Source organism: Phyllobates terribilis, unplaced genomic scaffold, assembly GCF_046119375.1.
Source record: "Phyllobates terribilis strain yellow unplaced genomic scaffold, ASM4611937v1 Scaffold_69__1_contigs__length_7402412, whole genome shotgun sequence".
NCBI lineage: Eukaryota > Metazoa > Chordata > Amphibia > Anura > Dendrobatidae > Phyllobates > Phyllobates terribilis.
In genome coordinates, this window is record NW_027362829.1 from 3264150 (window position 1) to 3288395 (window position 24246).

Genomic DNA, 24246 nt, shown 5'->3' on the forward strand with positions numbered 1-24246 from the left:
GCAGAAAACAAAGGAATAAAGATCAGAGAAGAAGCTTCATAGAAAGACAATGAAGTTACAGACGTCATTTAACCCTTTGGGATTAAGTGATTCCAGGGAGTAAATCCAGAACACGTCTCTGTAGAAGTTTACTGCGTTGTGATTGTGAATCCGCTGCGGTCGTCTCTTCTAACACCGACTATCGGAGATCAGAACTTTTAGCACCATCTCCAAGAAATGTCTGGCCACGGTGGTCTCACCAAACTTCTGCTCTTCTTCATTCTTTTCTTGCAGGGGCTGCAGTGGATTTCATCCTAGATTCATGGAGCCGAATAGAGGAGCCATGTTCCTTCAGTCTGATTGTAATTGATCATTACATTTGTCCAACGTCCACATTACCACAAGGATTTTTACTGAGTAAATCACATCAGAACTGTAGCTGGTAAAATAAACCACCCATTTCCACAGGTGTCCCTTCTAATTGGTGGGAAAACTGTCACCTGTAATAATCCTCCAACAGTTCTGGCATGACAAACACAGAAAAGTGCCCCTTTATGGATCTGAAAGAAAGTCTGTTTAGACACTTTAGCGTAATAGTATCAGCTCTAATCAAATGGTTAGAAAGTGATTTACCCTGAAGATTCACAAATTGTGGGGTTGTTTTAAAAATGTTATATTTAGGGTGTTTTTGTGAAGGAATCATGTATTGCTCCCATAGTACAGTGCCTTTTCTTGGCCCCCACACACAGTATACTATTCCCCTAGTATCGCCATCCACCCACACACTGTATAATGTTTCGACTTTACCTCTATCCCCAATTTTATTTTTTTGGAGTGTTTTTCATGTATTATATGGAAACCTATGCGAAAATGCTTAAAAAAAATCCCATCATATCCAGAGAGAAAAATACACTGTACATGGAGAATTTGGCATTAAATATCTCTTGTCTTGGTGTTCTTACAAACAAGCTTTTATAAATGTCTCAAATTTCTATGTCTGAATCAGACATTAGATCCAATGTGATAGAACATTACAGTCCGGGGAAAACGGGGCACATTCACATAGACTGCCGGTGGAGATGTAGTCAGTGACGGACTTCAGCCAAATATGTTTCTAGAACCAAAGTAGAAGATGAAGATGTCGTCGTCCTCATCATGAAGTAGTTATTTCTCATGTTACGTGTAATGAATATCTCCTGCAGTATTACTAATGCCGATTCCAGTGTCGATAAATGAGACGAGAATTAGCATTATGGAAGATGAGTCTATGAGGATCATATTCAGCTGCAGACTCCAAGGAAGAAACTGCTTGTTGTCTGTGGCCTAAAATATATAGGTTTTATTACTAGATGTAAAGAAGAAAACTAAATACTGTAAAATAATAAATCTTCTCATATGTTTCCCCTTATTATCTCCAGTAATTGTATTATTACACAGGATTTTTATGATGTTACATCGGCTCATCTTCTTCCCATTCAGATCTTTACAATATCAGATCCTCCTCAGTGAAGATCTTCTATAGAAGATAATTTTCCTGATTTACCTATCAAAGATGGATATGGACAGAGACAAGATGGCGGAGAGGATATTACACCTCACCCTAGAGATCCTCTTCCGGCTTACTGGAGAGGTGAGAGATTCTGATGACGTCACATTACATCATTCTTATCTATGGGAATAACAGATGGACAGAACTGGAGAGGTGAGAACTCTGGAAATGTCTGGAGTGAGATTTATTAATGTGTCTCTCCATAACCAGGATTACACAGTAGTGAAGACCTCTAGTGAGCGCTGTCAGGACCCTGTGTCTGAGGGATGGGGAAGACCCCTGAGCCCAATCACAGGACCTCCATCTCACCCCCTGATACATGAGGACATCAATGACCAGAAGATCCTAGAACTCGCCTACAAGATGATTGAGCTGCTGACTGGAGAGGTGACACTGCTGGGAATGCTGGGACATTATACAGTAACGCTATGAAAGGATCGGGGGGATGACGATATCATTGTATGTGTCAGGTTCCTATAAGGTGTCAGGATGTCGCTGTCTATTTCTCCATGGAGGAGTGGGAGTATTTAGAAGGACACAAAGATCTGTACAAGGACGTCATGATGGAGGTTCCCCAGCCCCTCACATCACCAGGTAATAGACAGGACTAAATACACACGGCCTATAATTATCTGTATGTAAAGAATGAATTCAGTCCCTGTATGTGTTTCCTCCAGATCTATCCAGCAAGAGGACAACACCAGAGAGATGTCCCCGTCATCTTCTTCCACAGAACTGTAAGCAAGAAGATCCCAATGTTCCTCAAGATCATCAGGTAGATGGAGAGAAGGTGTCATGAGATCTCCCCTATGATGTGTAGACGGCTGTGAAGGTCTTGTGTTCAGTATTGTTTTATACACCAGTATTATATATTTTATACTTGTGTAATGAGAACGGTGGAGATGGCTGGATTAGAGCTGCTCATAGATGGGACTTCTCCATCTGTCTGTGACTTTTACAGTGTTTGTTTCAGGGTGAAGATCTGACCCATATTAATACTACAGAGACATATGTGAGGGGTGATGAGCGGTGTAAAGAGGAGATTCCTACATATGACTACCCAGGTGAGTAGGAACCACTAAATGCAGAGAAGTCACAGATTCTTCTCAATCACCGGCTGTGGTTTATTTATCGATCATGTAGCTGTATCGTTTGATCACCATTTTGCCAATAGACAACAACATTCTCCTCCTTCCAAAACTGTTCAAATGACTTAGGTCATTGAAAGCACTTTTCTATAGAACTTAACCTGGAGGATCCACCTCCCCCGGGATTAGAAGACGCTGACCGTTACCTGCCCAGATCTGTAAACTACAAAAAATAAAATAAATAAATAAAAAGATTATTATTATTAACTACAAAACCAAATGACAGTGTACGTAGAATGTGATGACAGGTTAGAAAATCACTTGAAGAAAAATATTATGATGGTCCTGTAAGAGAAAGCGGAGGGTAATGATGGTGTTGGCTTCCTAGAACCCTGATATCTTATTGGATGAATCTCCCTTCTCTCCCTTCTGTGCTGCTGAATGTGCTCATATGGTCCCTACAAGACCAGGTCCAGTCTTTCTGGCCAAACTTCACTTTTATTAAAGACAACATTAAATGTGCAGTGAGGCCAAGTGTGAATTTCTGTACAATAACAAAAGAGTTTTCTTTTATTCTGACTTTTCAATTTCTTTTAAAACCGACTAACTTCAAACCAGATTGCGATAACTATACAGAAAACATTACACCTGTGACATGATATATCTCTAAGCTAAATTTAAGACCCTCATCTCTGCACTATTATAAAAAGTTCTCTTTGAATGTCTAATATTTCTTGTTGAAACTCATCTGACAGAAAATATTGTCCCTTACGATAGGTTAGATTGCCCAGAGCCACCGAGCCCCATACTCCAATTACCCCAGAGAGGTTTCACCACTAGTTACTCACTACTTACTGATGGAAACTGTTGAGTTTGATCATTTCAGTAGATGTGTTATTGTCTATACTCACAGTTTTTGACTACAGTAGTTACTGCCCCAAATCCTCTGATTTAACCCCTTTCTGATGCCAGTTTTGTGTTCCTAATTAGGCCCCATTTTTCAAATATGACGTGTGTCACTTTATATGGTGATAACTTTGGAATTTTTCACAAAGGATAATAAGAAACAAATGGACCTTACAAATAATATTCCAACTTCTCTTGAATCCGACAATACCCTATATACAGCTGTACACTACTGTCTGGGCACATGGCAGGTTAAGAAGGGAAGAAGCGACATTTAGCTATTTGAATGCAGATCTTGCTGGAATAGTTTGCAGACACAATGTATTGGGGTCACTGTTCATGGTCACCTGGCAGCTCAAAAGATGGTCACCATGAGCAGGCTTGGCGCTATCTACTCTGTTTTCAAATCCCAGGGATTGCCTTGCTCGTCACACTTTCACCCCTCTACATGGACCTGGACATACACAAAGACCCCCAAGCTTGGACCTTGGTGTTAATTGCTCTTCTGTAGTGTGACATGGCAAGAAGAATAGTCCGTTAGCCGAGTCAGAACAGAGAGGGCATAGAAAATACAAAATCAGAAGACACGAGTAGTCAGTAAATGGGCTGAGGTCACAACAGGAAACAATTACACAAGCCGGGAGCTGAGCACAGAGGACTGAACCAGAGGAGAACAAGGCTGTATCTGGCAGCTACCAGCAATATGCTTCCAGCTTTAGTAGGGTGCGGTGCTTTCCAAATTGGCTGAAGTAGAGAGCAGATTACTCCCAACTGGACAGCATACACACCCATACTGCCAGACTGGATAGTACTACTGGTTCCAGGCACCCTAACCTTAGTGGCTGGACAGAGCCTGCGCCACCCAGAGCTTCTGGTTCTGACGTTTCCTCCATCACCAGCGCCGCCTGCAGGATGAATAAGGCGGCTCCTGGTGACAGAAGCAAACGTCGCAGGAGCAGATCCCAGAGGAGATGGGACCCACCATTTACAGAAGCCCTAATATGACAAAATGAAAGAAAACCAGAGCAGTAGAAATCCCCATAAAGTGACTCCATTTTGGAATTTATAACCAGTCAGTGAAATAATCTATAGGACTAGTGACTATTTTGACTCCACAGTGTTTTTCTGGAAATTAGCACACAGTGGATGATGGAGAGTGAAAATTACAAATATATAATTTTATTACCCAACACATAATGCCCAGATTGTGCTCCAGGAAACACACACCGTAAATTAATTGGGTTCTTCTCACTATAGTAATGCCAAATACATGGATGGTACATGTGGTTTGGGCGCACTGCAAGGCTCAGAAGTGAGGGGGAGATTTGACTTTGGGGGAGCGGATATTGCTGGATTGGGTTATGGAAGCCATGTTGCTTTTCAAGAGCCTTTGAGCCACTAATGATGTGGAAACCTCTGTTTTTCCACTGACAGATGATGGACTTGAGTGGGGACTTGTTTTTTATGAGATGAGTAGAAGTTTTTATTGGTATCATTTTCGCCTACATTCCATATTTTATTCCATATTTGGGAGTAGAGTTGGACACCACGCTCTACTGGTTCATTATATGAGGTTTTCTATCAGACTGTGAACTGTTATTGTCTTCTTTGTCTTGTGAATAATTCAGTATTTTGGAGTGCATTTTTTTCCTTGCTTTAGACGCTGCGCTTTTTGTCTCTTTTGGTACGTCATGTTATAAATAAAGCAGATTTGTTTTTGATACTTTCTGGTATATAGCTTTAACAAAACTTAATATTGATACAGTCGTGTGCGGATGCGTTTTTAACGCATTTACGCAGCATGTGTGGTTTTTTACCTGCATATTTTCTGCATCAATGGCAAGTCTATGGAAATAATCCACACATAAAACGATGTACACCCAACATGTACGGCTGGTCAGTTTATGCAGCCTAAACAAAGCACAGAGGGTGTGAGATTTCTATGAATCCATCCACTCTGCTGGACTTGTAAGACGCTACGTTTTTTACGCTCTGACAATACGCAGCATCAAAAACTCACCAAGCGCCTATTATGGGAACCCAATCTTATGTGTCTGTTTTATCATGTTTTGCATTCTCTGGCAGTTTCTGTGATCTGCCTTAAGAAACACCACATACATATGTTCTACTGTTTTACATCTTAATCTTTTCCACAAGCCATACAGATATAGTTGGATACAGGAAATTGCAGCTCACATATGAAGTGGACTTTCTCTTCCTGCCAGATGACCATTAAAAATTATTTTTCTGCATTTCAAAAACTGCCCTCAAATACATGGCATGTCAAGATCAGGCAAAAATGACTCATTACAAGAAGAAAGAAAATACAGTCTCCTGGAAAAATAATGCTATAACAGGGTGCATTTAAGGAAATAGGAAAACTTTCTGTACAGATCTGTCCCTACTGCACATTTCAAATCTCCAGAGAAGAGATGACCGGACCAAAGTCACCTGGGATTTTATAACCACACAGCAATAAGCAGCCATTTCTAGAATCCTCTCCGTGACAGGGAAGGCTACTGTATACCGCAGTGACTTCCACAGCAGACCTCTCCAGCAGGGAGATGGATCCACAAACTTATAGGCAAAATGTCCTGATCTGCATGGACAACAATCTGCAAACCAAGCTGGATCTCAGCAGTGCTAACGCTAATGGGTTCACTGTCACTCTTAGCAGGCAGGGTCTCCAAGGGTTTTGGATGGAAAGAGGCAGATACAATGATGGCATGTGGTTAAGTCTGTAAACAATCCAGGAGCAGTTGTATGCCCCCTGGAGCCTCTTCCATATTTTCAGCTTCATTAGTGGCGGCTGGAGACCAGACCTGTAACCTTTGACATCTTCTTAGTGGGCTGTCGTTGCTCAGCAAGAGGGGGTCCTTCCCGCTCTGCAAGGTGCTGGTCCGTGTCCTGAGCAGTTGAGGAAGCTGTGGCTTTCAGAGTTTTTTTTAATATTTGTCACTTCTGTTTCTATTTGCTGCTGTGTACGGATGTGGTTCTCCTTGTATTGGTTTGCCCTCACCACTTGCTGTTTAATCTCCATTAAGACGGCTTCACAACCATCACACCACTCTTGAAGGGTTTTCACAATGCTACTTATGTCCTTCTTGGGAATGTCCCGTCCAATGCAGAAATCAACTTCTAGCACATGATTGCGTTGATCCAGTTTGCCCTGAATGATGTCTGTGTAAACTGCTTCTATGATTAAATCCTCCAACTCTCGGAGGTTCCTCATGTCTAAATCTTTCAGCAGCACAGAGTATGGAATGCACTTCATCCTGGACACAAGGCTCACAATTGTCAGGTGTTTCAGCTTGTTTTTCTGTACAGCCGAAAGTTCTGGCAAATTATCTTTTAATGCAACATAATCTGGATATGTCCCATAGGCAAACAAATTTAGGAGCTGTAAGTAGGCAGAATGTGAACGGTCTGCAAGCTCTTGTACTGTGGGTAAATTTAGAAGTTCTCCGAATACATAGACTCCTGGGGTGTCTAATACTTGGTTGATAAGGGCTGGAAGAGCTGAGCCTTTAGTGCCTTTGGCTAGTAAGATGAATTGCTCCAGGACACTACTGGTTGGCTTCTGTACTTCTGCCATACTACAGCTATGGGTCTAAGAGCTTATGACTTCGCTGTTCTGGTCTGAACACACTCCATCCGGGTCTACCGTGTGGTTGTCAGGCAGCCATGACAGCGCCAGGTCCGCTGGAATTAACAATTCAGTATTTTAACGTAACTTGCCATTTTTACTGACAGTTTAAGTAGAAATGTTCAAAAATATTAAATTCAAGGATATTTTATTCAAAAATAATAATTGTTTTTTCTTGGCAGATGACTGTACCAGAAGATCAGAGGGACAGCTGACATCTTCAATTTTTAAATCAGATAGTCTTGAGATCCCAGAGGATATAATTGAAGTGAATGCCATTACCCCGGATATACCATCATCCCTTCACTGCAAAGATCTGTCATCTGATCCTTTGAAACAGGTCCTGTCTTATGATTCATTACTGAATACTAAAGAAAAGCAAAGTCACAAAATAAGCATTAAAAAACGAACTGCTCCTAAAGCAAAGAAGCCATTTTCACAATCAGAATATGGAAATAGTTTTCCCCTTGAAAACATCAAAAACATTCACACAGCAGAGAATATATTTTCATGTTCCAAGTGTGGGAAATGTTTTAACCAGAAATCAAATCTTGTTAGACGCCAGAGAACTAACACAGGGGAGAAGCCATTTTCGTGTTCAGAATGTGGGAAATGTTTTCCACAGATATCAACCTTTATCAGACATCAGAAGACTCACACAGGAGAGAAGCCTTTTTCATGTCCAGAATGCGGAAAATGTTTTACAGAGAAATCAAATCTTGCTACACATCAGAGAACCCACACTGGGGAGAAGCCTTATTCGTGTTCAGAATGTGGGAAATGTTTTAGCTTGAAAGTGCATCTTGATAGACACCACAGAACTCACACAGGGGAGAAGCCTTTTCCATGTTCAGAATGTGGGAAATGTTTTAGCTGGAAAGCGCATCTTGATAGACACCAGAGAACCCACACAGGGGAGAAGCCTTTTTCATGTTCAGAATGTGGGAAATGTTTTAACCGAAAAGCGCATCTTGATAGACACCAGAGAATGCACACAGGGGAGAAGCCTTTTTCATGTTCAGAATGTGGGAAATATTTTAGCTGGAAAGCACATCTTGATAGACACCAGAGAACCCACACAGGGGAGAAGCCTTTTTCATGTTCAGAATGTGGGAAATGTTTTAACCGAAAAGCGCATCTTGATAGACACCAGAGAATGCACACAGGAGGAAAGCCCTTTTCCTGTTCAGAATATGGAAAATGTTTTATGAAGAAATCATCTTTTCTTAGTCACCAGAGCAGTCACTCAGGGGAGAAGTCTTTTTCATGTTCTTAATGTGGGAAATGTTTTACTTGGAAATCAACTTTTAAAGAAACCTGTCACCAGCAAAAACACTATTAAACCTGCAGATATGGGCTTAATCTGTAGGTTAATAGCATTACTAACTTGTCCGGAGCTTGCATGTAGTATGCTCCCCGGCAGCATTCGCTTTCAGTAAGTGGGGGCGGCGCCAGCGCAGGTTCAGTCGCCGCTATGAGAATACGGAGGGGCGTCTGTAACCGCACCCCCAGCCCTGACTGACACTGGCTCTGCATTGGGGCCGGCTGTCAGTCAGTGCCGGGGTGTGGTTACAGCCACAGCCCCCAGATCAGTGATTGAACCAGCGCTTTCACTGCCCCATTGACTGAAACCGAATGCTGCTGGGGAGAATAAAGTTAATTTTCTCCCCACAGCATTCAACTACGTGCAGGCGCTGTGCAGGTTAGCCCATATCTGCAGGTAAATAGCACTTTTGATGGTGACCGGTTCCCTTTAACCCCTTCACGACCTATAAATACATCATAGGTTGCCTCCCTCTTTTTGGTGCGGGCTCCAGCACTGACCTTGCATGGTTTCAGGCACATGACAGCTGATCTGATCAGCTGTCATGTGTCCCCTAACAGCTGCGGGTGGAATCATGATCCATCACTGGCTGTTAACATGTTAAATGCTGCTGTCAATCTCTGACTGCAACATTTAACATGATCGCGCCGGAAGTGCATCATTAGTTCCGGTCATTGGCACCATTGTCACATTAACGTGGCTTGCCGATGGGTTGACATGACAACTCGTGGTCGGCAGGAGAGTCCTGTGGTGGTCATTGCTGATCTGCCCTGTGGCTGGCATTCATAGCAGATGATCAAGTCTGCTACACATAGCACATAGCTTGTAGCACAAGCGATCAGAAGATCGCAGTGTCAAGTCTCCTAAGAAGACTATTGAAACCAGTAAAACAAAAAATAAAAACATGTAAAAATATTAAAAAAATATATATATGTATAAAAGTTCAAATCACTCCCCTTTTGACCCATTCAAAATAAAACAATTGTGAAAAAATAAAAAATACACATTTGGTATCGCCACGTTCAGAAACAACCAATCTATCAAACTATAAAAATAATTAATATGAACAGTAAACGGCGTAATAAGAAAAAAAGATCAAAACGCCAGAAAGAGTTTTTTGGTCGCTGACACATTGCATCTAAATGCAATAACACCACTTAAATAACAAATATGTAGAGATTCTTTTTTTATCTGCAAATTTGTAATGACCTAGAGAATTTTAGCATTTAGTGAACATGGTAAAAAAAATCCTAAAAAAATAATTGTGGAACTGCACTTCTTTTGCAATGTCACAGCATTTGGAATTTTTTTCCCATTTTCCATTGCACTACATGGTAAAATCAATGGTGCCATTCAAAAGTACAACTCGTTCCTGGAAAAAAAAAGCCCTCACACGGCCATATTGACAGAAAAATAAAAAAAATTATGGCTCTGGGAAGACGGGGAGCAACAAACGAAAAGACCAAAAATGGAAAATCTTAAGGTCCTGAAGGGGTTAATAAACATCAGAAGTCACACAGTTGAGAAGGTTTTTTTTCATGTTCAGAATGTGGGAAATGTTTGAACTGAAAATTGTATTTTCTTAAAGTTGTTGTCCACCATTAGGACAACCCCTTGTCATTCCTCATGTTTGGCCTCATTAAATTAAAATCGCTCATACTCGGCTCCCGTGCCGGCGCTGTTCCAGCGGTGTTGGCACTTGCGATCCCGGGGCTCACGTGAGGTTGTTATATCTCACGAGCCCTGCTCCCAAACAGTGCCGGCTTCATTGTCCCCACCTTTGGACTTGTTGAACATCAACAGGATGCCAGGGCTGCTGCTGCTCTTTGACTTCCTCATGATGTTCGATGTCAGAAGGTCGGGACAGTGACAGCAGCTCTGATGGGGCGCAGGGCTTACATGACTCAACATCCTCACATGAGCCCCAGGAATGGAAATGCCGACACCGCTGGAACAGCGTCGGCATGGGATGTACAGTACAGACCAAAAGTTTGGACACACCTTCTCATTTGAAGATTTCTCTGTATTTTCATGACTTTGAAAATTGTACATTCACACTGAAGGCATCAAAACTATGAATTAACACATGTGGAATTATATACTTAACAAAAAAGTGTGAAACAACTGAAAATATGTCTTATATTCTAGGTTCTTCAAAGTAGTCACCTTTTGCTTTGTTGACTTTGTTGATATCAAAGAGTTTTCCTTTTACTGCTACATATAATTAATGCATAAAAGTTTCAGTACTTTGGAACATTATTATTTTTGCAAATATAAAGATGCTGAATATTTTATGACAAATTTTCTGACATTTAGAGGAAATTTAGCAACAATTCAAATAATTAAAACCTGTCTAAACACTATTGTGAATTATAAGTAGTTACAGAAATTGCATTACAAAATTTGGTTCTCATTCAGTGACAACTTTTTTGCTTGTCTCTTGTACTCCTTCATCAGTTCTTCTCTTACTATTGTCCAACCATAAACTGTAAGCATTGATGGATTCCATTTTCCTTGATATCTTTTCTCTATAGCCGCAATATCTTGGTGAGATCTCTCACCGTGCTCATCGCTCACTGCTCTGTAGTTTGGTGGAAAAAGGTCTGGATGTGGATGTAAGAAATTAATATTTAAAATATGGGACAAAGGAAGAGAAGGTAGCAATGGTTTACTCTTCTTCCTAGGGAATTCCCGGGGGTTTCTGTGGAGCATACTAGACTTTACTGAGGACTAGGGGACACTCAATACGGGTGGAAGAATGGACATTCCGGCATACAGGAAAGGGTTCCTTACAGTTAGAGCAGTCAGATTGTGGTACACCCTACCACAAGAGGTAGGAATGGCAGATACTGTAACAGCTTTTTTTTTTTTTAAATAAAGGGCTAGATGATTTCATCAAATTTACAAAATGTGGACAGCACCTCCAGAGAAAAAAACTAGAAATAACATGATTAGTATCATTAGAATGTCTATCACCTTTAGTACCCCTTAAAGCACCCAATTTAACAAAATTAAAAATATCATACCAAAATATATCCCTGTTCTCTACCAAGATGATAGATTACATGATATTTTAAATAAGGGCTATAGATGTGTTGCAAGGAGGGAAAAATCAATTGGTAATTTACTCTCACCAAGTCTATATGAAAAACGCACCAATAGCACAACCTGGCTAATGACCAAAGGATTCCATAAATGTTTTGCCAAGAAATGCAGTATTACACTAAAAAATTAATGATCATTTCAACATTAACTCTTTCATTAATTGTGAAACATGTTATGTGGTTTACTGCATTGAATGTACTTCTTGTGGGGTTAAATATATAGGCTGTACTAGCCGTAACTTTAAGAAAGGATCTCTGAACATATTTACATCATTAATAATAATAATAATAATATTTCCTATTCAGGAGCTGATAAGCTATGTTCACATACGTTGTGTTTTGCTGAGTATTTTGCAGCAGATTTTTATGCAAATTTTCAGCTGAGTCTTGCAATACCAGCAAAGTCTATGAGAAACCAGAATTCTCTGTTCACACAGGTTACTTTTTGTTTGCTGCGTATTTTGTGACTTTGTTGTGTTTTTGGAAAATAGAGCATGTCACTTCTTTCAGCGTTTTTGAAGCAAAAAACGCACCTGCTTTTTTTTCAGCGTTTTTTCACCCATAGGAAGTAATGGGTGGTCAAAAAATGCAGCAAAAACGCACCAAAACCTGCGTTTTTAACACAGCTGTTTTCCTGCTATAGAGAAGTTTGCAGCAGAAAAAAATATGTGTGTGATCATAGCCTTAGACCTTTTTTTGGAGCGACATGAGGGAAAATTGGATAGTTTTTGTTTCTTTGGCATAGAGAAAGTTAAAACTCCAAAAAGAAGTGACAGCTGGCAACATACATGATTTATGAGAGAAGCATGTTTAGATTGTTGTATTAGATACAAAACAGCCTAAGGGAATGAATTACAAAGCTGATACCATGTTTATTTATTGAAATGTCTTCGACGTTTATACAATATACTATTGTTCCTTTTTTCATTGATGAGAACATTCTCTCATATAACTTTTTATCATTCGTTTCACATGCTTTTAATATGTATATATACATAGTTTTTCTGTGTTAGATGTTTTGTATAATTATGAATTTGTTGCACATGTGTGATGTCTCCTTTTATAAGCTTCATTCCACTTTGTAACCAGTATACTCTATGACTAAGAGCCAGAAACGCGTCAGTCTGTTTTTTGCTGACATGTGGAAATTTTAATTATTTTTTGATATGAAATAAAGTTGAAGATCTTTATCTGGGGGTGCCGTCCATATTTTGTATATTTTGATGGATTTCTCTGCAGGTCAGCAGCTTTTGGACAAGGCACTCCTTTGGAAACAGGAGCGCTAAAGACATAGTACGGTGAGATTCCACTTTGGCTTTCTACAAGACTTGATGATTTTCTCAGTAAATATAACAAATTGGGTTATAGATAACTTAGTGACAACAAATGTATAATTGGTGGAGAAAGATTGAACTTGATGGATCTAGGTCTTTTTTCAACCTATGTAACATCCCCATGCTTCTGTATGGCGACCTCCACCCCAGGACATTCAGAACTTATCTGAGAAAATTCACCAAAATGGGAATGAAAACCATAATTACAAAAAACGCAAAGTTCCTGTGGACTGATTGATCTGACTATTTAAAGGGAAGATGTCATCAAAAATATGTTTCAACAACTGAAAAAATGTAAAGTCTTAATGTTTTTAATTTTTTTTTTAAATATTTGTTTTTAATGAAATAAAATATGAAAAATATTTTGAAAAAGTTTGGTATTTCCACTTTTAAAAACTAGGGGGAGCAGCTGCTGAAATTTGCCATGGAAACCTAGTGTACAACTCGCTCACATTACGACTGCAGTAAATGTGGGCTGGGTCTGCTCTCATGTGTGTCATGTCGCTCCTCTCTTCCCCTTCTGGGTGTTTGTAATAGGATAAGAGATGATGAAGTTTAGGATCACAGTGTGGAGCCATTTTGTTGGTGACTGCCAGTGATACTGACAAGTACAGTGTCACTGAGGACGGCTGGCAGCACCGATTCTGTTAGATGATGCTTCTAGTTGTATCATAAGCTGGGGTTAGATACGCGGAGTGTATCACATGTGTGATTACACACTCTTACAGTAACACACACTGCATTGAGACCTGTATCTATTCCCAGTATCACATGCAGCTGATGTGGGGCCCATGAGCTGTGGAGGGGAGGGCCCGTCCTCGCAAATTCAACTGTATTGACTGGTTGCTGATACAGTTAAAAGCAATGTTGAGTGAGGGAGCGTGACGCTCCCCTCAATCCCCCTCTGCGTCTGACGTCACTGATGCAGACACTAACAGTGGGCGCAATGACGTCACTACACTGAGCCCACTGTGCTGAGATGTGCGGGTGTTCGCTACAGAGACCGGAGCAGCGGAAGAACAAGGAGGAGTGCATCCTACTCTGTGGAGGCTGATGGGGAGTGCATCCTACTCTGTGGAGGTTGATGGGGAGTGCATTCTACTTTGTGGAAGCCAGTGGGGAGTATCGCGCATGATGATGGGATTAGATACACAGGTCTGGGGAACATCGCACATGATAGGATTAGATACACTGGTCTGGGGAGTATTGTGCATGATGATGTGATTAGATGCACCTGTCTGGGGAGTATCACACATGCAGGGATTAGACAACTTTTCACTTTATACTGTATTTCTTACTTGAAGCTGCGATCATCTGATCTCTACTATACATAGCAAAATACACATGCGCTCATACACACAGGAAAATAGACAGACAAATTCTCATACACAGGAGAACACATGCACGCACATTCAGGAAAATGCATGTGCACGCTCACACACAGGAAAATGCACATGCACGCTCATACACATAAAAATACACACGCATGCTCACACACAGGAAAATACACACGCACGCTCACACACACAGAAAAATACACATGCATGCTCATACACACAGAAAAATACACACGTGGTGTAATACATGGCCCCCGCTCTGTCCACTTCTATGGGAGCAGTGGTGCAATGTGTGACCCCGCTCTGTACATTTCTGTGGGAGCAGTGGTGTAATGTGTGACCTCGCTCTGTCCACTTCTATGGGAGAAGTGGTGTAATGTGTGACCCCACTCTGTATACTTCTATGGGAGCAATGGTGTAATGTGTGACCTCGCTCTGTCCACTTCTATGGGAGCAGTAGTTTAATGTGTGACCCCGCTCAGTCCACTTCTATGGGAGAAGTGGTGTAATGTGTGACCCCACTCTGTATACTTCTATGGGAGCAATGGTGTAATGTGTGACCTCGCTCTGTCCACTTCTATGGGAGCAGTAGTTTAATGTGTGACCCCGCTCAGTCCACTTCTATGGGAGCAGTGGTATTATAGATAAATGTCCTGTAAATATATAATTTCACATTCCCCTACATATAATAAACATGCACTCTTTAGTGCTTTTCATGTGGCACTAAAGGGCGTTTACCCTAATAAATAAAAAAAAAAAAAAACTGCGTTGGGTCCCCCCCCTTGCCTATTTTTAGTAACCAGCCAAGGTAAAGCAGACAGCTGCGGGTTTATATTATCAGGCTGGAAAGGTACCTGGTTATTGGGCCCTTCCCAGCCTAAAAATAACAAGCCGGAGCCGCACCAGAAGTGTCGCATCACATTAGGTTGTGCTATTTCTGGCGCTTTGTCCGCCTCTTCGTGACGGCCACCACACCAGGGCAATCGGTGTAATGGTAGTTAGGGTTGATGACAGCTGTGATTCGTCAAAAATCACAGCTGCCATCAACCCCCACTATTAAACCACTAATGGAAAAAAAAAAAAAATGTTATTTGAATAAAGACTCCATGATACTGTACTTTTCCTGTTTCACCAATTTATTTTTGAACAAAAAAACATGCAGGTCCAACGTAGTCCATTGTGTTCCCACGACAATCCCCAATCCAACGTCCAAAGGCTATGGAGCCTTGTTCAGAGAACGACGCTCCATAAGCCATAGCAGCAGCCACTCCAGGTCCCTCTGTGCTATGCGAGACTCAGCGGCTGTGGTGAGCAGTGACGTCAGTATCTTCACCGCTCATCAGAGTCGCTTAGCCCTCAGTATAATGGCCCCATATAGTGCCCCACAGTCTAATGGCCCCTTATAGTGCCCCACAGTCTAATGGCCCCATATAGTGACCTCCAGTATAATGGCTTCATATAGTGCCCCACAGTATAATGGCCCCATATAGTGCCCCACAGTATAATGGCCTCCTATAGTTCCCCACAGTATAATGGCCCCCTATAGTGCCTCACAGTATAATGGCCCCCTACAGTGCCCCACAGTATAATGGCCCCCTATAGTGACCCACAGTATAATGGCCCCCTATAGTGCCCCTCAGTATAATGGCCCCCTATAGTGACCTACAGTATAATGGCACCATATAGTGCACCATACTATAATGGCCACATATAGTGCACCATACCATAATGTGCCCCATACCAGAATGTGCCTCACATATTGCATCCTGGTGTATATGGCCCCCATCATCCTCCTCTTGGCGTGTATGGCTCCCATCAACCTCCTCCCTGCGTGCATAGCCCCCATTATCCTCATCCTTGCGTGTATGGCCCCCAATTTCCTCCTCCCTGTGTGTATGGCCCCCATTATCCTCCACCCTGCGTGTATGCCCCACATTATCCTCCTACCTGCGTGTATGGCCCCCATTATCCTCCTACCTGCGTGTTTGGCCTCCATTATCCTCCTACTTGCATGTATGGCCCCCATCATCATCCTCCTCCCGGTGTGTATGACCCCCATCATCATCCTCCCGGTGTGTATGGCCCCCATCATCATCCTCCTCCTGACGTGTATGGTCCCCATTATCCTCCTCCTGGCTTGTATGGCCCCCATCCTCTTCCTCCTGACATGTATGGTCCCCATCATACTCCTCCTGGTAACTATGACTTCATATATTCAATAAAATAAAAAACTCTTGTACTTACCTTCTCTGCACAGCAGATGGATGATCTCTCTGCTGTGCCCTCAACAGGTCGGCGATGATCTGCAGACTGTAGTGTAATACTGACAGGCCAAGATAGCCGCCGCACATACTCACCCCGGACCTCCGCCACCACCTGCGACCACCTCCTCCTCTTGCTCCTGCTACTCCGCTGCCTGCGATGGCTCCTGACTGTCATTGCACACACTGAAAAGTGCGTGCAATGACAGGGGAAAATGTAGCCCGCACTAACGGTGTTGGCTTCAATAAAATGGTTGCTATCCCCTCCCACAGCTGTGACCTGGATGCGTGCCCAGGTTGCAGCTAGAGGCAGGAGGAGAGGCCTCTAATGTAAAACATGGACAGATGAGTCCACTGTCTTTCTGGAATTGGCAATGGAGCCAATTCCCTGGCAGGCAAGTAATTATAGACTTTAGCATGTGCACAAACTTCACAAACTGGTACAACATTTTTACTATCATTATTTATAGACGGCCACCAAAAAAGTCTACTAATAGCTTTCCGCACAGCTGTGACCCCAGGGTGACCACTCAAGATGGAATCATGAAGCTTCTGCAACAGGCGCAATCTTAGGTACACAAGTTCAAATAATTTGGACCAGGAGTGGTGGAGGAGCCATGACTGGACTTTATGGACCTCAGCTTCCAACTGCAAGAATAGCACAGAAACCACCATGCCTTTAGGTAGAATGAAGGATGGGGGTTCTGGAGGAGAAACTCAACTAAAACTGTGTGAGGGAAGTTTCACATGGCCGGACATTTCCTGTACCGAAAAAAACTGTACCCGTGTTCCCCTTGTGTGACACGTATGTGGCAATCATGTGCCGCAGTCAGGATCACATGTACTGACGCCTGGGAATCAGCGGTACAGTTAGTGCTGTTCCCAAGCACAAGGTGCTGAACACTGCCCTCATCATTGTCCCTTGCTCACGCTGTGATCAGCACGAGCAAGGGTCAGTGTTGGGAGAAGTAGTCTGCTCCTGCAGTGTTCATGTGTAAAAATAAGAATAAAATAATAATCCATAGTCACCTGTCCGGAGATGTCCCCCACTCCAAAGTGTCTCCATCTGCCTCATTATGGTGGGTGGTTCCGTCGGGGGATTTGTCTGAATCACATTTTTTGTTGGAATTACACAGAAACCCCGACGTAAGTGCTCAGCATAGACTGGCGATCCAGTCTTATTCTGGAAGCAATCGAAAATTACCCCAAAATGTTACCAATAAAACCCCCAATTTATCCCACACAAAACCTGCCCCCTCTCAGGTTCGTCATCTGTCACTGAAACTATAGGGGGTCCCAACTTACTGGTAGAACAAAGACTCTGGAAAAGCGACAGCTCCCTACCCCTCAAATAAAATCCAGTAAATTCTGTGCTCCCAAATCCAAATACCCACCCCACTGTGCCTAAACCGCAGTAAGTAGCCACATGTTTATCATTATTGTAGTGGAGAGAGCATTTAACTATTTTTGGGATGTGTGTCACCAGGAGAAATGTATGCACTACACTTTATGGGGGGCACAATATATGGGCAGTAAACTGGCATATTTGCAATTCTCCAGAATCAAGCCTGGCGTAGATCTAACATAATAGTCACTGCAGCCGTAGATGAATTCTTTGGGATGTGTAATTTCTTTTGGGGGTTTTCTGCTGTTCTGACACCTTTGTGGCTCTGCAAATGTTGCCCACAAACTATTCAACCAAAATCTATGCTCCAAAAGCCAAATAGTGCTCCTTCCTTCTCAGCCCTGACATGTGGTAACAAATTATGGGTTCCGTTTTCCCCTACTATCCATTGTAAAAATTACAAATGTGGGGCTAAAACTACATTTTCATGAAAAAATTACAATTTTCAATATGATGATATGTTATCAAATTCTGTGTAGCACCTGTGGGTTCAAAATGCTCACTTTACCCTTGGATAAAATCCATGAGGGGTGTTATTTCCAAAATGGAGTAACTTGTCATGGTTTTCCACTGTTTAGGTCCATCAGGAGCTTTCCAAACACATCATGACGCCTGCAGACCATTCCATCAAAGTTTGCATTCCAAATGTCACTCCTTCCTTTCCAAGCCCTGCCATGTGCCCAAACAATAGTTTTCCTCTACATATGGGGTATCTCCATACTCAGGAGCAATTGCACAACAAATTTTGGGGTACATTTTCTCCTGTTACACTTGTGAAAATAAAAAAAAATGGTGCTAAAAGTACATTTTTGTGGGGAAAAAAATTGATTCATATGTTATAAACTTCTGTGAAGCATCTGGTGGTTCAAGGTGCACACCACATATCTAGATAGATTCCCTGAGGGGGTCTTGTTTCCAAAATGGTATTACTTGTGAGGGGTTTCCACTATTTAGGCATATTAGGGGCTTTCCAAACGCAACATTGCGTCCGCTCTCGATAGCAGACAATTTTGCGTTCAAAAGTCAAACTGTGATCCTTATCTTTTGAGCTCTGCCGTGCACCCAAACAGTGGTTTTCCCCCACATATGGAGTATCAACATGCTCAGGATAAATTGCACAACAAATTTTGTGGTCCATTTTCTCTCGCTACCTTTGTGAAAATAAATAAGTTTGGGTATGAAATAAATATTTTGTGAAAAAAGTTAAATGTTCAAATGTGATGTGCTCAGTAAAAAATGGTTTTGTAAATTTTGTTGGAAAAATGAGAAATCGCTAGTCAAATTTTGAACCTTTATAACTTTTTTTTCAAAAATTGTGCTGATGTAAAGTAGACATGTGGGAAATGTTATTTATTAACTATTTTGTGTGACATATCTCTCTGATTTAAGGGCATGAAAATTCAAAGTTTGGAAATTGCAAAAATTGCTAAATTTTCAAATTTTCTCCAAATTTCCATTTTCCCAAGTAAACGCAAGTCATAGCAAAGAAATTTTACTACTATCATGAAGTACAATATGTCACAAAAATACAGTCTCAGAATCAGTGGGATCCGTTGAAGCGTTCCAGAGTAATTACCTCATAAAGTGGCACTGGTCAGAATTGTAAAATTTGGCTTGGTCATTAAGGACATAATTGGCTCCGTCCTCCTTAAAGGAAACGTGTCATGTCCTAGCTACTATCTACACTGCCCCCGTTGCTGTGTTAGTGATGCAATGTGCATTTGAGTCTAAAGTAACATTTTTATGAAAAAAGTTAAATGTTTATTTTTTTCTTCCACATTCCAGAAATTCCTGTGAAGCACCTGAAGGGTTAATAAAGTTCTTGAATGTGGTTTTGAGCACCTTGAGGGGTGCAGTTTTTAGAATGGTGTCACTTTTGGGTATTTTCTGTCATATAGACCTCTCAAAGTGACTTCAAATGTGGTGTGGTCCCTAAAAAAATGGTTTTGTAAATTCTGTTGTAAAAATGAGAAATCGCTGGTCAACTTTTAACCCTTATAACTTCCTAACAGAAAAAAAAATGTTGGTTCCAAAATTGTGCTGATGTAAAGTAGACATGTGGGAAGTGTTATTTATTAACTATTTTGTTTGCTATATCTCTCTGATTTAAGGGCATGCAAATTAAAATATTGAAAATTGTGAAATTTTCGCCAAATTTCAGATTTTTTTCCCAAAATAAACACAAGTGATATTGAAGAAATTTTACCACTATCATGAAGTACAATATGTCATGAAAAAACATTCTCAGAATAAGTGGGATCCGTTGAAGCGTTCCAGAGTTCTTACCTCATAAAGTGACAGTGGTCAGAATTGGAAAAATTGGCCTGGTCATTAATGTGCAAACCACCCTCCGGGGTAAAGGGGTTGAACTGGTTCATTCTCAAAAGCAAACTACAACAGAAAGCATAGAACTAATTCAACTTGGGAAAGCGCTAAGCCACTATATCTGGAGTGACCTTTCACCTCCAAGGAGTAAAAATCTAGATGATATCACGATGGCTACTTTAAAAATTAAGAGACATAAGTATATCTCCCTTGGCATCAGATAGGCCTCCAGCCTTAGCTCCTATTAGCACCATACCTTACTTCTTAGACCCCAACTATGAAGACATCTATGATTTATGGTGCCATCTACCATATTACACAGTTTCTCAATTACTCACTGACAAAATCCCCATGGTAAACTCCTGGCCAAAAGAGGCCACAAAACAACTCAGAAATTTCTTGCAACATTCTGGTCGTGGATCGACTTACTATCCAAATTCCCCTCTCTCAAAATGCTTTTAGAATTTATCATCCCCTCCGAATTTTTTTAAACCAACTTACATAATCTCCTGGGAAAGGGAACTAGGTATCTCATTAAAAGATTCAGAGATTCAAAGGATACTAGCAAATTCACAAGGTTTCACTAGATATACTATACTCCAAGAAAATGCATATAAAATCCTAACTAGATGGTACAGAACACCGGAATTTCTACACCAACTGGGTCTGTCAAGCTCTAAGATATGCTGGAGATGCAACTCTGGACTGGGAAACATGATGCATATATTCTGGTAGTGTTCCCTGATACAAGGATTCTGGAAGGAAGTAAACAAAACTCTCAGATCCCTGCTTATCATGCCCAAATTTATATCTCTAAAAGAAATCCTACTCTCTTGCCCCTCCCCTAATTTTACAGCTTGAAAAACATGACCCTCTCACTTTAATGATCGGAGCTGCCAAACATTTAATACCAATGCATTGGAAAAGTCCTATTCCCCCTACGCATTCAGAATGGCAAGACAAAGTCAGACTGATCTACAGGATGGAAGCAATCTCGAGTTGGGAGGCACACACACATACGCTAATTTTAAAATCTTGGTCGCCATGGTCACAAGAATTTATTCCTAAAATATAAAAACATATTTTCCCCTAGTCCTATAAGTCAAAAAGAGTTCTAATAGTTGGACCTTTACATGGTGGATTAATATCCACATAATACATTGTATCTACTTGTCAAACATCTTACTTATTGAAGTTGGTTCTTGTAACATAACCTAGATAACAATATGAGCTAACTATGTTTTAGACACCTTTATCTATCAGGAGGAAATCTAGATATGCAATCTTTTTTTTTCATACGCCATATATAAAGTCAAGACTCTATAACTAGTTCTTGAAAACATTTGTACCAATTGCGTAAAAATGTGTTTATTTGTTCATTTGTTTATATTGATCTATGTTTCTAAGTGTTATCCTTATGTTTTTGGCTATAAAATTCAATAAATAAAGAATTTGTAAAAAAAAAAACCTAAGAATTTATGGTGGTCATAGTTAGTGTTGAGCGAATTTGTTCAGCATTTCAAATTCAGGCTCGTGTTCGGGGTTCCAGCTTGTTCGCGCCAAAAAATCGTCTCTGCCCTTGAACATCGAATTTAAAATGCCGAACAAATTCGCTCAACAGTAGTCATAGTGTACCTGCAGAAGAAATGCTGACCAAGTGATCTTACAATGGAAATCAATGTTGCAACATGTGAAAAATATCCATGAGTGGTCTGGTCCTGAACCCTATATTGCATGTGAGCATTTACCACTCACTGCGGAGAAATTGGACAATATCAAATGGCTGAAGCTTACATCAACTGCCATGACCCTGCTGAAAGGAATAGTAGAAAATAAAAATCTTCTACGGAACATAAGACAGACCAACTAATTCTGTCACAAAGGAGAATTGGCATTGTATTAGTGTATTTTTAAAATACCAGCCTAAGCGTTTACATCTCTTTATTGATGGCATGATTGCTCGCAGCCAGTTGGCAGCCTTGGACCACAATAGTAATGTTAGTATGTTGAAGGTTGTGGTGGAACATGACAATGAAACAACTTATTGCACTGACAGCGTTAGACACCGTCTTGAATTTTCAAAAGAATGCAAAGCTCGGGTTGTAAAATACTTATATGAGCCCACATCAAGATTTTCTACAAGACATTCGAATTATGAAACAGGAACTTCAAAGCAACTGGAGATCGAAACGCACAGAGTTACCACCAAATATTGCTTCTGTCCCGAAGCCGGATAAACGACAAATTATTGAAGAGTGGGCAACCCACTACTAAAGTTTAACAACATGTCATGTCTAAAAATAACAGTCTAACTAATACTTGTAGTTAAAGGAGTTCTTTAACACCGGGCAACAAGTCAGTAGTGACTGTATGTAAATGCAGACTTGTGATTCCCACATCACACACATGGGGCGAGCGGCCATATGACTGCAAGTGTGTGATTACAATACTTCCAATGGTGTCGGCACTGTGTCTCCCAGTGATTGCGTCACAGTGTAACGTTATGTGAACCCTGTGGCCGGCCAGTGGCCCCTTCACTGTCTTCATCTTAGTAAAAATCGCTTACATCTGGAGGAAAAGGAAAAGCAGCATCAGCTCTCACGTCCTACAAATATAAGTGGTTGGTCAGAAGGTGGGAGAGTGAAGCGGCTGATTGGCCACAGAGTGACTGCTGACTTGTATTTGATGACCGCTCAACCCTTTTAATGCATGGTCTGGTTCAGCACGTTTTGTATAAAAACTTTTTTTTAAAGCAAGTTATTATTGTTTTTGTACTAAATATATTATGTTTAATTAAAAATATTGTTAATTAATAAAAAAATTTTTACACTTAACACTACTTCTACGGTGAATATTTTCATAACCTTGTATAATTAAAAAGGCCAGTCATGTACAAAAACATATTTTGTATTTATTTTAACATAAGTTACAATAAAAATTGGAACATATAGTTTAAATAGTAGAAACATTAATTCAATTTTTTAATTATTAATCATTAAACACGAATAAAAAATAGTTACAGAATGTACACATGCTACATAACTGCTAATAAATTTGGGACACTCAACTATCCAATACATATGAAACAGCCTCGTTCAGACGAATGTAAAATACTTGCAGTCACAGACCTAAACTATTGTCAGTCACCGACCTCGTACAATATGCAGTCTGTGAATTAAAGCTTAATCGAAGCAAAAAAATAATATTATTAAAAATTTATATGTGTGGGTAGGTTGACCTGTGGATGTTGGGGACGCCACGTAACACCAGTGTCCTCCCCTTCAGGGTCAGGATATTTATCTCTTATTGTATTAACTGCACATGAAGGAATGGGCACACGATGGGGTTCTCCCAAAAAACCATATCTCATGCTGGTGAGACTTCTGTACGCCGATAGTCGCAGATACCTGGGTGTTAGAAAAATAAAATATAGGTAATTTACATTCTATTTGACATTGTATAGCGTATAGATGTAAAGAAGGTTGTAATTATTTTGATTAGAGGGAACAAGTCTATAAACACTATTTTCCTGCAGATATAGTGGTGATCTGCAGATAATTAGCATTAGGGCTCTCACCACCTTATAAATCACAAGAGCTATCTGATGGTTTATTGGATAACACACTCACCCATGTTTTTCAATGGGGCGGTGCAGATGGACAGTTTTTTTCACTGACATTTTCTCTGTATAGCGGCCGGGGCAGGATGTATAGCGGCCGGGGCAGGATGTATAGCAGCCGGGGCAGGATGTATAATGTTCGGGGCAGGATGTATAGCAGTCGAGGTAGGATGTATAGCAGCCGAGGCAGGATGTATAGCGGTCGGGGCAGGATGTATAATGTCTGGGGCAGGATGTATAGTTGTTAGCACCACGCTGGATTCCTACTCGGACACACAGGGTCTCCAGCGTGTCACTTCACTTACCCGCGCTGTGGTTGATGCTTCCCTCCCCCGTGCTGTGTCTGCTTCCAGCAAGGCTTCCAGTCAT

At 41.0% G+C, this 24246-nt stretch overlaps 1 protein-coding gene and 1 pseudogene across 1 annotated transcript; one reads left to right on the plus strand and one right to left on the minus strand.

The window, feature by feature from the left end:
- Window positions 1-267: 267 nt before the first annotated feature.
- LOC141194356 (uncharacterized) lies at window positions 268-8919 on the plus strand. Its single transcript, XM_073662264.1, has 7 exons — window positions 268-341; window positions 1459-1609; window positions 1739-1915; window positions 1999-2122; window positions 2206-2303; window positions 2502-2592; window positions 7351-8919. The coding sequence occupies exons 2-7, from the start codon at window positions 1532-1534 to the stop codon at window positions 8442-8444; spliced, it is 1662 nt and encodes a 553-aa protein (XP_073518365.1). The 5' UTR covers window positions 268-341; window positions 1459-1531; the 3' UTR covers window positions 8445-8919.
- LOC141194357 (COP9 signalosome complex subunit 7b pseudogene) lies at window positions 6130-7117 on the minus strand (annotated as a pseudogene).
- Window positions 8920-24246: the final 15327 nt, after the last annotated feature.